Below are 15,419 nucleotides of genomic sequence, written 5' to 3'. Positions count from 1 at the left end.
ATATGTACGTCCATTACCTGGGTAGATATATATGTATATAGTTTCAAAAAGTAGGTATTCTTTTGTCAATAAAAAACAATATGAAGATGATAACATTGAAATGTGGCATAAAAATTATAAGAAAGGACACACGGAAAAAGTGATTTAAAGAATACATAATATGTTCATTAATCATATATCAAGAAAAATTATTATATAGATAATTCATTTTAGCTTATATAACTTAATATTTATAAATAGCCCTAACTGACGCCAGACCATATAAATTATATTCCGGATTTTCACAAAACTATATAGAGCCTTCTATCTGGAATAGCAGAATAGAAAATATAATTTCTCCCCTGAAAAAATCTGATTTTAGTAATATAGAATTGTTTCCAAAACATTTTGTTTATATATTACCGCGAAAATTGAATTTAAATTTTTTGTCTGCTTTATATATATTTTTAAAGAAATCGCGCGGCATGCGTGCACGTAGAAACAAAGACGACATTACGAGTAGTTTTCTACACAACTCGTTCGTAAAACTCTAAATAAGACATTAAAATATAATCTAAAATGATTATTTTAAAATAAACAAAAGAAAATATTTACTTCCAAAACGGAGTTACATAAAAAGTAATTAATTTTATTTTCCATGATTCTTCTATGAATTCTATCAGCTGATTGTTATTGTACATTCTGTACACTTGCATATTTTTCGTCAGCAACGTTTGTTTACTTAAAAAAACGAAAGTTTTAAAGTGAAGCTTTTCTACAATTTGTGTATGTCCGTTTGTTAAGGATGGCTGTATTTGGGATAGATTTACAGGAATTTTTTGTTTAGATTATTCAATATTATTTAATGCTTTGTTATTCTAGGTATATTTCTTTATGTTCGAATACATGACAATTTGTTGAGCTTGTATTTACAAATGTTTTCCTTGTTTTTTTTGTATTTGGATATTTTAAATAGCTTTCATTTGTGCATGTATTACTTTAACTGCTGTATTTTTAACGCATTTTGTATTATTCTAATTGCTTATTTAACATTTTTCAGAAATGAGAGTACTCTGGCGACATGACAGCTTGTTATGGTTATTTTTAGTCACCTTTTTAATTGGTTTTACTTATTCCGTTGAAGGTAATTTGTTGTGCATGTGATTTTCGATCCTAAGAATGTCCGTTCATTCGTTATACCTCAGAAGCATATCTACAATTATTGTTCGACAGTTGCGATACAATAATGGATAGCTTTACTCGGTTTATTAGGCATGTTACATTTGTTCTATTGATTTTAAATCTTGTACTATGGTTCTTGTATCAATTTAGTATTTAAAAGTAGAATATCTGTAATTCCCAATTGAACGTCAGCTTTAGACATGTAGCATTCAGCAGGGATCTAAAGGTACAAGACAATGGCCGATAAGTTGATGTAAATCTCCAATGTTAATACACAAAATTACCCCATCTTTAGATTACATTTAGTAGTTGAAACGTTTGGACACTTAAACTTACTTAACCAATCAATCAAATTCAAAAAAGTCCCCAAAATTGTTAAGACAACGAACAAGAATACGTGATAAAACTTTGGGGACTAAAGTAATAAACAGTCCAATGTCTACTTCCTCCCTTGAAATTTAGACGTTTGACGTTTTTGTTACAATTAGAGAAATACCACATATTTTTTATTTTAGGGGGGGGGGGGTTTAATGCATCCATCTCGTAATCAATGATTAAATGGTACTTAGAATTCGAATTTCGATATGAAATTTTGCATGGATAATCCTTTGTAGGCCTAGTTTTCCTAAATCGAACAAAAAGTTTGAAAAGTAACGGCTAACGGCTGGCGGCTCAGCCGTTTTGCCATTTTTTAAAAATCTTAAGAGCAAATTACCATATCAAACGGTTCTAGCCGGTAGCTGTTGGTACTAGAAATTTAAAAAATGGTTATTGCTATCATTTAACATGAATTAAACCAAAAATATGTTTTAAAAAGTTGATTCCTATGTAATTGATTATAAATTTGCCCTGAAAATAGGCAAAAAACAGCTAAATGGCTGAGCCGCCAGCCGTTACTTTTCAAACTTTTTGTTCGATTCAGGGATAAAAGACCGACCAAGGATTACTCATGAAAAAGGGGACTTTCTACGAACGAGAGCATATGATTTTAAGTACCTTCCAGCATTGATATACTAAGTATTTTCTGTAAGAATATAATAGGTCACCATATATCATTATTGTATTGACAAGAAAATTTATGTTTCACCATGTTTTTTTATGTATTTTAATTGATTTGAAAACTGTTATGAAGCTAATTCTTTTAATAAAATGGTTATTTGATGATACATATGTGAATACTCGTGTTCTTTAGATTGTAAATTAATCCATATTAGCATTAATTTAAACATACATATGAGATATAGTAAATGTGCTTTTGAATTTTTATCATTTGACAACATGAACAATTAAAGACACCCCGAACTCAACAAAACGTTTGTTAGAATTTTGACTAAAAAAGTTGGACATTTTAAAACTATTCTTCAACTTGAAGTGGTGAAACATAAATTTTCTCGTCAATATATTAATTATTAATAGTGACCTATTATATTTTGAAAGAAAATACTCAGGGTCAATGCTGGAAGGTACTTAGAATCATGTGCTCTTGTTAGTGGATAGTCCCCTTTCAGATCGAAATTTGAATTATAATTGCCATTTATCATTGATTACGAGATGGTTGCATTAACCCCCCCCCCCCCCTTCCCCCTTAAGGACAAATGGTGAAAATGATGAAAACAAACTTGGATGACAAACTAAACAAGGAAAAGTTTGGCATATTATTAGTGCTATAAAACATTTACCTACCCTACACTGCACCTAACCACTCTATGGCTGATACACACTTGAATTAAGTGCTTTCAAACATTTAGACAAAAAAATCATTGATAGAAAGATATATTGAGTTACAGTGCAGATGTTCAGTTGCAATAAAAGAAAGAAAGAGAGAATATGCTACAGGGTCATTCAAGAGAAATGATTTTAAAAAAAACTTAATTATGCATAGAAAATAAAACAATTATGTAAAATCCTTTATATATTTGGAAAACCTATTATGGGACATTTATGTTTCAAATATTTAAAAATGATCATTTCAACAAATTATGCCCTAAAAACCGGTTTTTCCAAAGGCTTTTTTCTCTCGAAGATTTACTAATTTAAAGGTTGTAAAAAAATGTGCACCTTTTTAAAGTTTAAATTGTACAGCTTGTTTTAATAGTAGAAAAATGTTATGCATATCGTTAGAATCGTCATAAGCTCTAGTTTTTTTATTATGTAAAAACCATTCATGTGCTATGTATAGTATATGAGCTACGTGATAAAATGTTCCAATTAATTAAAACTTTTCAACCCTTTTCTCACATTTTTCAACGTAGCTCCTAAACTACAATTAGCACCAAAACGGTACTTATATTTTCAAAAACTAGAGCTTATAAGGAATCTAACGGTATGCACAACATTTTTCTACTATTACTATCAGCCGCGCAATTTGATTTTTAAAGATGTGTGTATTTTTTGCACACCCTTTAATTCCATAAATCTTCAAAAAAAAGGCCTTTGAAAAAACCGGGTTTTGTTGAAATGAATATTTATAAATATTTGAAACATAAATGTCCCATAATAGGTTTTCCAAATATATAAAGGATTTTACATATAAGTTTTATTTTCTATGCATAATTAAGTTTTTAAAAAAATCATTTCTCTTGAATGACCCTGTATAATTCATAAAAAAATTTGAAACTTGAGAAAAATAAGTATTTATGTTTTTTTAAGTATGATGGACAGACCGACAGACTAAGTAACTTTATAGGCACTGGATGCTCATCGTTACAGTGCAGGGAATATCCACCTAAAAGGGTTAGTTTCACGAAATGCATTTAAACCTAATTTAGTGAACCGCATATTTTTTCCTGGTTAATTGGTTAAACTACATTTATATGGCAAATATTTGAAAGAATTTCAATTTTCTACCACGTAGTTTTTAAAATATCAAGACTTGAAAATCGTCTTTTAAAATTGCATTTATCACAAATAGACGATTTTCAAGTCTTTATTTTTAAAACTACGTGGAAGAAAATTGAAATTCTTTCAAATATATGCTATATAAATATAGTTTAACCCATTAACTAGCAAAAATATGCGGTTCACTAAATTAAGTTCAATGAAATGCATTTCGTTAAACTACCCCTTTCAGCTATATCCTTCCTATTACAAAAAGTAGTAAGCGTTTTTGTCTGTCCTGAAGGACCTCGCTATCCGACGAACAAATATTCTCCTTTACAGTGAAGCTTCTTATAGGTCCTGGGGAGGTTTTAAACTATTTTTGGAGAGGGTGTCTTCACCCCCCTTCCCCTCTAAAAATATTTTTAAACTCTTTTGAAACTCAAATTTAAAATGGGATGAGGTCGACTTTCCCCCTCCTACCAGTGCCACTAGAGGCTTCTAGGGGCATAGCCGCTAGTATCTTAAATAGCAGCCAATAAAATCACATTTCCCTCCCATAGTGTCCCAGAAGGACTGACATTCAAATTGAATTATAGAGTAGTATCACTATTAAAAATATGCCAAGTATTTAATAGACACAAGAAGTAACAAAAGAAAGTAAAGACGATACTGAAATAGAAATTGATATTGATAATGAAACTACTGAACCTAGCAGTACAGGAATAAATATAACACAAAATAACAATGTAATTATAGATTAGCTGGTCAATGGTTATAAATGGGTCAAATGGGTCTAAATTTATGTAAAAGTAGTGTCTACGGTATATTTATTAAAAAGGACACTTTAATGGGATGAAATAGTTGGAATTTATTTCAAATATCTAAACATTCCGCTCATAAGCAACACATTTAATTTAATTACTCACAAACCTACATTTACATAGTCGAAAATTAGTATTTTTGTTTAATAAAAATTCATGGTTCTTCTGAGGCGTCCAAGCTTTTTATTTTTTGGGGGGGGGGGTATTTTGTTTTTAGGGAAGGTAAAATGGCGCACAAAGCGAGCCGCAAATTTATTTACCCCCTCCCCCCCCCAAAAAAAAAAAAAAAAAATTACCCCGGGGGTTAAAGGGGGGGGGGGTAATGCAACCATCTCGTAATCAATGTATAAATGGCACTTAGAATTCGAATTTTGATCTGAAAATTCGCATGAGTAATCCTTGGTAGGTCTATTTTCCCTAAATCGAACAAAAAGTTGGAAAAGTAGTGGCTAACGGCTGGCGGCTCAGCTGTTTAGCCATTTTTGGGCTATTTTTAATTCAAATCCATCACGAAACCTATCTCCACATAATATTCTTTTCGCTCCAAAACGTTTTCAAACGGTTCTATCCGGTTTTTGCTGGTACAAGAAATCTAAAAAATGTTTTTTGTATCATTTCACAAGATTTAAAGCAAAAATATGTTTCAAAAAGTTGATTCCTACGTAATTTATGAAAGATTTGCCCTAAAAATAGCCAAAAAACGGCTAAACGGCTGAGCCGTTAGCCGTTACTTTTTCAACTTTTTGTTCGATTTAGGGAAAATAGACCTACCAAAGATTACTCATGCAAAATTTCAGATCAAATTTCGAATTCTAAGTGCCATTTATACATTGATTACGAGATGGTTGCATTACCCCCCGCCCCCCCCCCCTTTGCTTTGGGGGGGGGGGATAATTACCCCCCCCTGAAATCTGTTGGCAGGGGTAAATTCCCCCCCCCCCCGAAAATTTACCTCCGGGGTAAAATTTCTTTTTTTTTGGGGGGGTGGGTAATAGGCACCTACCTAATAATGAAATACTATTAAATATTTAATAGTAAAAATGCGGGCAAATTTTTTTTTTATACCTAGGGATTTTTTTTTTGGGGGGGGGGGGGTAATTACCCCCACATAAATGGTTGGGGGTAAAATGAAAAATATTTTGGGCATCCCCAAATTCGTTTGGGGGAGGGAGGGGGGGGGGGTTAACCTCCCCCCCCCTTGGACGTCCTTGTGGTTCTTTTATATTAATGATAACAGAATCAAGCTCGCTAGATTATGATGCAGATTACGAAGATTTAATTGACCGTACTTTTTTTTGGGGGGGGGGGGGGGATATTTACCATCCCCCCCATAAAAATTTTTTTTTGAGGGGGGGTAATTACCCCCACATAAATGGTTGGGGGTAAAATGAAAAATATTTTGGGCATCCCCAAATTCGTTTGGGGGAGGGAGGGGGGGGGTTAACCTCCCCCCCCCCCTTGGACGTCCTTTTGGTTCTTTTATATTAATGATAACAGAATCAAGCTCGCTAGACTATGATGCAGATTACGAAGATTTAATTGACCGTACTTTCACAAAACCAACAGCCAAAGAAAAGGTAGGTAACATTAATTAGCAAGTGCGTTGAAAAAGTATTTGATAAACGAAAAGAACATTTCTATTGACAACTTTTTATTGCCAAAGCTACTATTTATACTTATAAGAATTCTGTCTGCCTATTCTTTCTTCCTTCTGTCTTTCTGTAATGCTGCTCTCTATTTGGTTCTCTCTCTCTCAAAGACAAAGATATTTCTATTATTTATGTTCTTGATAGGTAGTATTAAGGATGTTTTAATTTCTTAAAAGCAGATAGAAAGCATATACCCCATGACTATAAGCTAATCTGATAGTTCTTCATGTTATTGTTTATAAATTGATTGGACATATTTTAGTCTTTTTTTTTAAAAAAAAACTTTGTTTTTTTCTTGTTTAGGATAATAATCCAGAAATAACAATTGCCAAACACTTGAGGGAGGATCCTGAGATTCTGGAATCCTTTAGACCCAGGTACATGTTCCTGGAAATCAGATGTGATCTTTGATAGGAGTGAATCAAAATGGATACCTAGTGCTTTTGTATTAGTATTTGATTCTGGTTGTTTGAAAACGTGATACTGATACCTTCGCAATAGTGAATGCAAAACCCAAAAATAGTTTGTCAGGAAACTGGCTATGATTTAGGGGTGTACATTGATTTGATTAATGTTTTAATAATGAAATACTTTCTGTAAAGCTGAAAATGAGATTAGGATAAATTTGGTGAAAAGAATCTTAAAAGTGACCAAATTAAATAATATATATTTTCTGATTCTATTAAAGTCTAAAGAGCTGACCCATCCCTCCTACTCATCCTTAAATAACTTAAGTGTCAACTGTAAATACGTATTCTATCTGTTTTTAGTGCCTTAAGAAACGTTGTGAACAATCCGAAATCCTTGGCAATTCTACCAATGAAAGTTTTAGGAAAAGCATTGTTACGGAATATACCGAGGTTGGCGGGTGCGGTTTATCTTTTTTATTTCGCGTTTCCATAGAAGAAATATATTCTTACTTACGTACATTTAGTATTGAATTAAAGTATCTAAAATTAATAACTTTATATAATTTGGCAACTTTTCAAGTATTAATTTTAAGTATCTGTAACAACTTTTATAATCCTAGATTACATGTACTTTATAAGACTAAAAGACTACTAGCGGCTGGCTACGCCCTGAGACGCCTCTAGGGTCACTTGAAGAAGTGGGGAAGTCAACTCTCTCAATTTTAAATTTTATTTTTAAAATTAAAAATCAAAAACAAATTCGTGACGTTTTTTTTTTAGGAAGGACCATAAAATAGTTTAAAAACCTTCCCAGGACCTATGTGAATTTACGTTGTAAAGGTGAACCATGATATTAGTTAAGCAGACAAACATCCTGTTATTTTTATATAAGAATAATAAAAAGTATTATCTGAGGCTAAGTATTTTGTATGCTGTGCTTTTCAGTATAGCCTTATAAATGCCTTGTCAGTGGTTCAGGTTAGGTTCTCTAATTATTCTTAACTCTTTGGTTTAATTAACGTTTGGCACACTAGCACTATGAGTGCTTTCTCCCATAAATTCTAATTTACTTTCATAAATTCTATAAAGTTAATAATTTAGGAAATGTTTATCTCATAATATAGGAAGAGCCTAATGTATTTTTTTTTAGCTGGAGATCTAGAAAATTTCTGTTAATTCTGTGATTTATGCGGTTGACCAAAGTTAATGCGGTTATCCCCAGACAGTAATATATTATTCTAAAGCAAAAGGTTTTGAAAATCTCTGGTCATAATTTATTATTCTTTTCAAGAAGTCTTTATATAATTTTTATTGGTAGGTTTTTAGATATTTTCCTAACTCTACCTGTCCTCCGGCCATATAGTAGTAACTAGTCCTATATTATAAATTAAGATCTAAAATGCTTGTCTGAATTGGTTGTACTTTTTAGGTAAACTTTATAAATATCTTAAGGTGATTTTAAGCTTTTTTCCTGACCGTTCGTTACCTAACTAAAGAATTGTGCACTTTACCCGGCTAGTAAGGTAGCAAAGCCCTTTAATATTTTTTAGTGTATTGACTGTCACTTTATCTCTGAAAAATTGATTATTAATATTAAGTACTTTCTTAATGTTCCTAGGAAAATATCTTAAAAATGATTAACGAAAATTAAAATTTTTAATCAAGATAATCCTTCAAACTATTCATTGAATTAAATGTTATACTTTTTTACATACTCATTTTTGAAAGTGTAAATTCTTACAAGAGGTTACAAAGAGTGAAATAATATGGTCTGAGATCAAAAGGACGATTCTAATATATTTGAATATAATATCATGGAACAAATACGTAAAACAGACGGAATTGTCTTATTTGCGGTAATGCTTTGTCTTATTAATACAGCATGACCCTCGAAAAAGTATTTTTAAGCATCTGCAGCCCTTATTTCTCAATGAATTATAAAAAAATGCATATGTCCTTGTTCTCCATAGTATTCCACATAAGTAGATATAAAAATATTTTTTTTTACCTCCATTAACACCGGAGATTTTTAGAGCTAAAGTTTTGAAAAAGTGACTGAGAAAAAAGTAACTTTTAACATGAAACGACTTTTTTTGCAAAATTAAGGTAGAAATCCTTTTATTTTTGTTACTAGCAGAAACTTTATACAAAAATGAAATAAAAAATTTAGTTTTTGAGTAAAAAGCATTTTTTTACACATATTTTTTGAGTCTTTTTAGTTTAATGATATTTTGAAAAACTTACTTATTAGGCAAAATTGTTTAAGATTAAAAAACCAAATAAATCTTTATGAATATAGCAGGAAAATTGTTTTTGTTTCACAATCCTAACTTTAATAACAAAAAAGTTATAAAGAAAATAAAATTAAAACATAATGATTTTTTTGTCTAAAAAGCTTAATTAACCCCCTATTGAATTATTGAGATGTCAGAAAAGTAGGCGGAGCAACTGTCATAATTAATCCTTTTCTCAAATAAGGGTTAATAAATAACCTAAAATTTGCAAATAATCAATTCATTCAGTAGTATTTTTTGCCATTAAAAATTTATATTTTTTGGTGGAATAAAAAAGAAATAATTAGTTAACTTGTTTTTCTTTGTGTATCATTATTCAGTTGCTAGAAAAACATAATATAACCATCCAAAAAATAAGAGAAACAAAAAAAAATTCTTTTTCTCAGTCACTTTTTCAAAACTTTAGCTCTAAAAATCTCCGGTGTTAATGGAGGTAAAAAAAATATTTTTATATCTACTTATGTGGAATACTATGGAGAACAAGGACATAAGCATTTTTTTTATAATTCATTGAGAAATAAGGGCTGCAGATGCTTAAAAATACTTTTTCGAGGGTCATGCTGTACAACATGTAAAAAAACGCAATCAACCTAAAATTTGCATTATAAGTGAAAATTATACCCAGGAATGCATGGACTGGACATTGGAAAATAATCCAATCTTTCCTCCAATATTTATCTGCGGACTGAAAAATTATGTCTTTTTCAACCTGATATATCTAAGGGAAATAAATGGGTGTTGTTTACAAATTCCCAACTCTTTTCTCACTCAACACTTTTTTTCAATAAAAATAATTTTATTGTGCCTTTTATGCCAAATTATTATAATTACTCAACAACCACAAAAAACTAGACTTGAAGAAATTCTTTGCTTTGAGGAATTATTAAAAATGATGAAAAAAAGATTAAAGTATCGTTAAAAAGATTACCTATCATTATTTACCTTAGCTTTAAATTGATAGAAAAAAATTTAGATCATTTCTTTTAGAATTCAACTTGATTAAATAGATTTCAAATCTTTAGTGAAATTAATCTTATGAAATCTATTTAAAAATTCCAAAAGAACCGTTCATAACATAGAAAGGTTTTTATTTTATCTATTACTAGATTTTAAAACCCTTTATTGAAAAATAATGCTTTATAAAGATAAGATTATAAGTGATCCAATCTTCTCCGTACATCTACCCGAAGAGGCTCTCCAGAAGATTTCCCAGCTTTTTAAGGTAATCCTTCGTTGCTGATTTGCTACTGTGTGATGTCATGCGTTTGTACACATTGAACGTAACAAAACATTTGATAGCATTCGGCTAAATCTCTGAATTTGAAATTTTTATTCTATAAAAGAGCCCCTGAAAATTTTGATATCCTTACTAAAACCTAATCTAGGGGTATTTAATACAGGCAAAAATTGGTGTGTTTTTTTTATTGTAAGAGGTATTATGTACCATTGTACGTACACCCACTGACATTATCAAGATAGTAAAAAGTCAACATAGCGTCTTTGACTAGTAAATTGAGGAGGTGTGACCTTTTAAACTTGACACCCCTCTTGGCTCTTTTAGAGAGATGTAGAATCTTGTAAAGGGGGGTGTAGGGGGTAGACACCTAGGGAGTGTCTCCAGCCCCCTTAATTTTTCCAGGGGTTTGGTTCAACCCCCTACTGCACTCCTCTGGAGAATTGTTTAAGATTTTTTTTTTTTTTTTAAATGGGGCATTCTTACGATACTCCATATTTATATTTCATTGTTATCTTTAAATATTTTTTCTAAAATACATAGGTTTGTGATTTTTGCAGGAAAGATTGAGCATGGATGAAGCTGTAGAAGAAACAAGTGAAAGTAACACTTTCTTTCAATCAATTAAAAAAACAGGATGGCAACATCCATAAAAGTGAAATCCTGAAACGATAGGACAAACGATCATTAATATTTGTAGTGTCAGAACTGAATAAGCAGAATGTTAATGGATTTAATTTGTTGTAAACTTCGGATACTGTTTCAGGACATGACTTGATTTTAGTGATGCTTCGCTTATAACATATTTTACCTTGTTTAAATAGGAATCAGTATTCCAAAAATCCGATGAATAGGATGAATAGATGTACCAAACAAAATTTGTTGTTAAAAAGAGTAAAAAATGGCATCTTTTAAATGGACATACGAACTTTCTGGTAAGGATTATAGAGTTCCTACGCTTCCCAAATTGTACCTGATTGTTATAGGAATCATCATGCAAAGTTTGAAATCAATCGAACATGCTAACCTGTTTAAATTAACGAAAAGAGCTAATGTTCCGGACGGACGGACTCTAATTATAGGAAAACTTCGCTTTTAAAAATGTTTCTTGTAATACATTTTCTGCACAGAATTATGCAACTTTACTGGAGAAAAAAATATTGCACATTATCACAAACTAAATTAACCAAAAATTTAAATAGTTTTAGTCAATAGTATTGCTATTTAAGATGTTTTGATATAAATAATAATTAATATGTTTTGTTTCTAGGCATTGATTATGATTACTATGATGTGGAAATGATTGATGACACTGTCAGTTCTTTTGTTGGGTAAGGTTGTTTAGTGATTGACACACACTTTGGTAGTTTGAGAATGGGGGAGGTGTTACCAAAGAATGGTTATAAGTAAAACTATTAAAATAGCTCTACTGGTTCCAAAATATCCCCTTTCTCCCTGCAAAAACTAACAAAATTTTTTGCCTTAACCTTTGAATAAACTTTTAATTTTCTGCTAAATAAACCAGTAGATAAAGGGGGTCATTTTTTCGCGTATTTTTTATAAGTTTGTGTTTAAATGCGCTTATTAAGTCAAACTGATCTTAATTGTGACAATTTCTTATACATATACATTTGGCCATATTTAAGTATACAGAATGACTTTAAAAGCGCATTTGACTTAACGTTTAAACACAACCTTAAGGAAAATACGCGAAAAAATGAGCCCTTTAATGAGGCTTTTACAATAAATAAAAATTGTTTTTTTTCAAGGGACCTATCACCTGAATTTCTTCAGAGTATAGACCCTGACATCATTGTAGAATATTTCAACAATGCTTCTCCAGAAGATCTAAAGGTACAGTTGGTGTGCATTCACTTTCTCTTAATTAGCGCCACTAGAGTAAAGGTGCGGGAGGTGGGTTAAAAATTAAATGGCTAGGTCTCATTTTTAGGTGCAATTTTCCCCACCCTCACCATAAAATAGCTATAAACCTTTCCTTGACCTAAAAAAAGCTTCATTGTTAAGGAGAACTATATCGGTTAAGCGGTAAGTGAGTTCCATCGTTACACACACACACACATATATAAGACATCCTATTACTATAATTTAAGGTCCACGTCTACAGCGATTCGTATCACCCTAAAGGCATGATGCCAAATAAATAATGAGTGTTAAGTAGAGTAATTAAGAGACATTTATTGCGGTGAAAAAAGTCTATTCTGATGATCTGATAATGTTACACCTATACGGAAGCAAATTCTCACCTACAGTTTTAAAAGGGTAGATCAGAGTATGATACAACTATCGAATCAAAACTCTTTAAAATCCATCCAGTAACTAAAAAATCTATTGCTATTTTTAGGACCTAAAATATAATTGTCTCAATTGTTTGGGTGTTTGTCTGTCTGCCTAACATATGCATTTTTTTAGCTGTTTTTTAGTAATTTGTTTTGTCCGATCATCACATTTAATTTTTAGTTGTTCAATAAGTAGTAGGATGTGACTATCTTTTTATCTTTGTACGTATGTTGTTACGTTGTTTAAGTATTCTTATGAACCAATTTCTCCAACCTACCCTTTTTAAAATTCCACGAAAACCACATCCATCTTTAGTAATTTGATTCCCTTTTAAATTGATCTTATAACCGTATTTTCGTCATGGTGAAGGATCCAGAATTTTATTTATATAAAAATACATTTCCTTTCAAGGGGATATGTAAGTATACAAGGTTTGTGTAGGTAAGTCTTATAAAATTCTGAGAAACAAACATATATAAAGATTTATAATAGAGCCGACTTAAAATTAGAGTTTTACTAACCAAAATTTACATGAACAAAAAAATTACAAAGGAGGAGGAGATCAACTTACTAAAACAAGGTATTAGGTAAGTAAGCACATTTGAAGTAAATATCAACAACACTTTTTAGCGCATTTTTGAGATAAAACTTGCAGAGAAAATGTATAAAAAATATACGATTTTAGAAGTCAAGACCAAGATAAAGATGTTAATTTCATATTATATATTTCACCACCAACCTTAATCAAGAATTCTGTGGAAAGAACTTCCGTTATGACTTGTAAAAATTGTATTGGGATCCCTAACCTGATCTAAAGTAATAAACAAACAAAGAAAAAACCTTTCTATTTTTCAATTTGTTTTAAATTTTAACCTCCCTCAATTACAGTTTATTTAAAATTAAGGTGGAGGGGGGGGGGGGAATATCTATGCTCAACTGGAACTTTGTATAAAAACACCCAAAATAAAACAGAACCTTTCCTTTTTTTAATTGTCTTTCCTATATTTAGACTATTTTAACAAACAGCAGTATTCTACTCAGTCTCCCAACTGCAACTGTTGGCTCTCTATTAGGCAAATTAAACCAGGTATGCCTACTAAAATGAGAAAGATTCTCCCTAAGAATTTATATATATATAAATCTAGTACAACCCTCCACCCCCACAAAAAAATCCAATAGCCACACTTTTTCTCTATTATACTGTATTATGTTTACAGTTTACTATTTGGCAATTAACGGATGCTGCATCGCGCTATATATATGCATAAAATTGCTCTTTATTATATAGTTTTGTATTTAGGATTTACTTGTGAAACTGTTGCAAAGTAAGGCAGTAGCAGAACTGTATGATGATACTACCAACACCTTTACTCAGGAAGTTATTTATATTTTAAATAAGTTTAAAATATTAGTAAGCTCAATTCTTTAAAGGGGTAGTTTCACGAAAGGCATTTGAACTTAATTTAGTGAACCGCATACTTTTTCCTGGTTAATTGGTTAAACTACATTTATATTGCATATATTTGAAAGAAATTCAATTTTCTACCACGTAGTTTTTAAAATATCAAGACTTAAAAATCGTCTTTTTAAATTGCATATATCACAAAAAGACGATTTTCAAGTCTTGATATTTTCAAAACAACATGGTAGAAAATTGAAATTCTTTCAAATATATGCCATATAAATATAGTTTAACACATTAACTAGCAAAAAATATGCGGTTCACTAAATTAAGTTCAAATGCATTTCGTGAAACTACCCCTTTAATGTTATAATATTATTTAAGGTAAGTTTAAACTTATTGACGAGATTTGTTAAGCTAGGTTATCTTGACGATTCATATTGTATACAGTATAATATTTATATTGTAAATCATGAATAGCTTAATACATAGGGCCCGAAGAAAATCTTTGTTCATTAACAGTTATTCTTATATTAAGTTACTCGATGATGCAGTAAAAATACCCCCCAAATATTTTGTCTACTTCTCTTTTTGAAACTAAAATTGAAAAGGAAGGGTCAAATTACCCCCTTTCTTCAAGTACCTCTAAAGGCCTCTAGGGGCGTAGCTTTTATTCTTTTTGTATTAGGTAATACGTTTTTGTTTGTCTGTTAAGATATTGCTAACCACCAATCTCATTTAGTTCTGCAAATTATATAAATCTTAAGATTGTTTTAGGCTTTTTTCTTCCCTCTTTAAAACTCCCCCCTCGAAAATAGATCCGCAGGATGGAAGGGGCACAGCTGTTAGTTTGATTTTATAAATAACTGGAGGGAGATTGCAGGCCCAACAAGAAAGATTAGTGAACTGGCAAATAGATGTTGCTGAACATATTATCAATAATGTTGCTAATGAAGTTCTCATCCAACTACCTGAAGATATAGGTATAAACAATGATAAATAGGAACTAGAAGAAGTTAAAGAAATACTTGGAAAGGTGAAATAATGTTGGTAGAAGAAGGTTCTGAATATTCGAACATGAAGATTCGAGGCTCAAAGTTCTTTTTGGCAGATTTGGGCACCCCCCGTGTTGGGGGGTGAGAAAAATGGGAGGTGGTTTTAAAAAGAGGGGGAGTGGCGGGTCTTTTTTTGGGTGATATTCAAGGTTGTCAAATCGGGCGGGCGGTTTTGGGCCGCCCTTTATCGGTTCTTTTAAGCATATTTGGGCACACCCCTTTTTGGGGGGTGATAAAAAGGGGATGGGGTAAAAAATATGTAGGGTGCGAGCCTT

General features: G+C 31.3%; 1 protein-coding gene across 1 annotated transcript in view; it reads left to right on the top strand.

Moving 5' to 3' along the window:
- Positions 1-780: 780 nt before the first annotated feature.
- LOC145319208 (uncharacterized) overlaps positions 781-15,419 on the top strand; it is a 37,567-nt gene continuing 22,928 nt past the window's right edge. Inside the window, exons 1-14 of the mRNA XM_080161174.1 lie at positions 781-811; positions 1,040-1,123; positions 2,752-2,801; positions 4,617-4,701; positions 6,300-6,379; positions 6,755-6,828; positions 7,222-7,283; positions 10,301-10,377; positions 10,950-10,992; positions 11,660-11,720; positions 12,159-12,243; positions 13,697-13,774; positions 13,988-14,063; positions 14,974-15,072. Of these exons, the coding sequence (XP_080017300.1) occupies positions 1,042-1,123; positions 2,752-2,801; positions 4,617-4,701; positions 6,300-6,379; positions 6,755-6,828; positions 7,222-7,283; positions 10,301-10,377; positions 10,950-10,992; positions 11,660-11,720; positions 12,159-12,243; positions 13,697-13,774; positions 13,988-14,063; positions 14,974-15,072 (952 nt within the window). The 5' untranslated portion in view covers positions 781-811; positions 1,040-1,041. The remainder of the gene's footprint in view (positions 812-1,039; positions 1,124-2,751; positions 2,802-4,616; positions 4,702-6,299; positions 6,380-6,754; positions 6,829-7,221; positions 7,284-10,300; positions 10,378-10,949; positions 10,993-11,659; positions 11,721-12,158; positions 12,244-13,696; positions 13,775-13,987; positions 14,064-14,973; positions 15,073-15,419) is intronic.

The sequence above is a fragment of the Acartia tonsa genome, chromosome 5 (assembly GCF_053477335.1).
Source record: "Acartia tonsa isolate MP-2025a chromosome 5, ASM5347733v1, whole genome shotgun sequence".
NCBI lineage: Eukaryota > Metazoa > Arthropoda > Copepoda > Calanoida > Acartiidae > Acartia > Acartia tonsa.
The sequence above is the reverse complement of the archived record's forward strand: the minus strand, read 5'-3'. Positions and strand labels throughout refer to the sequence as shown.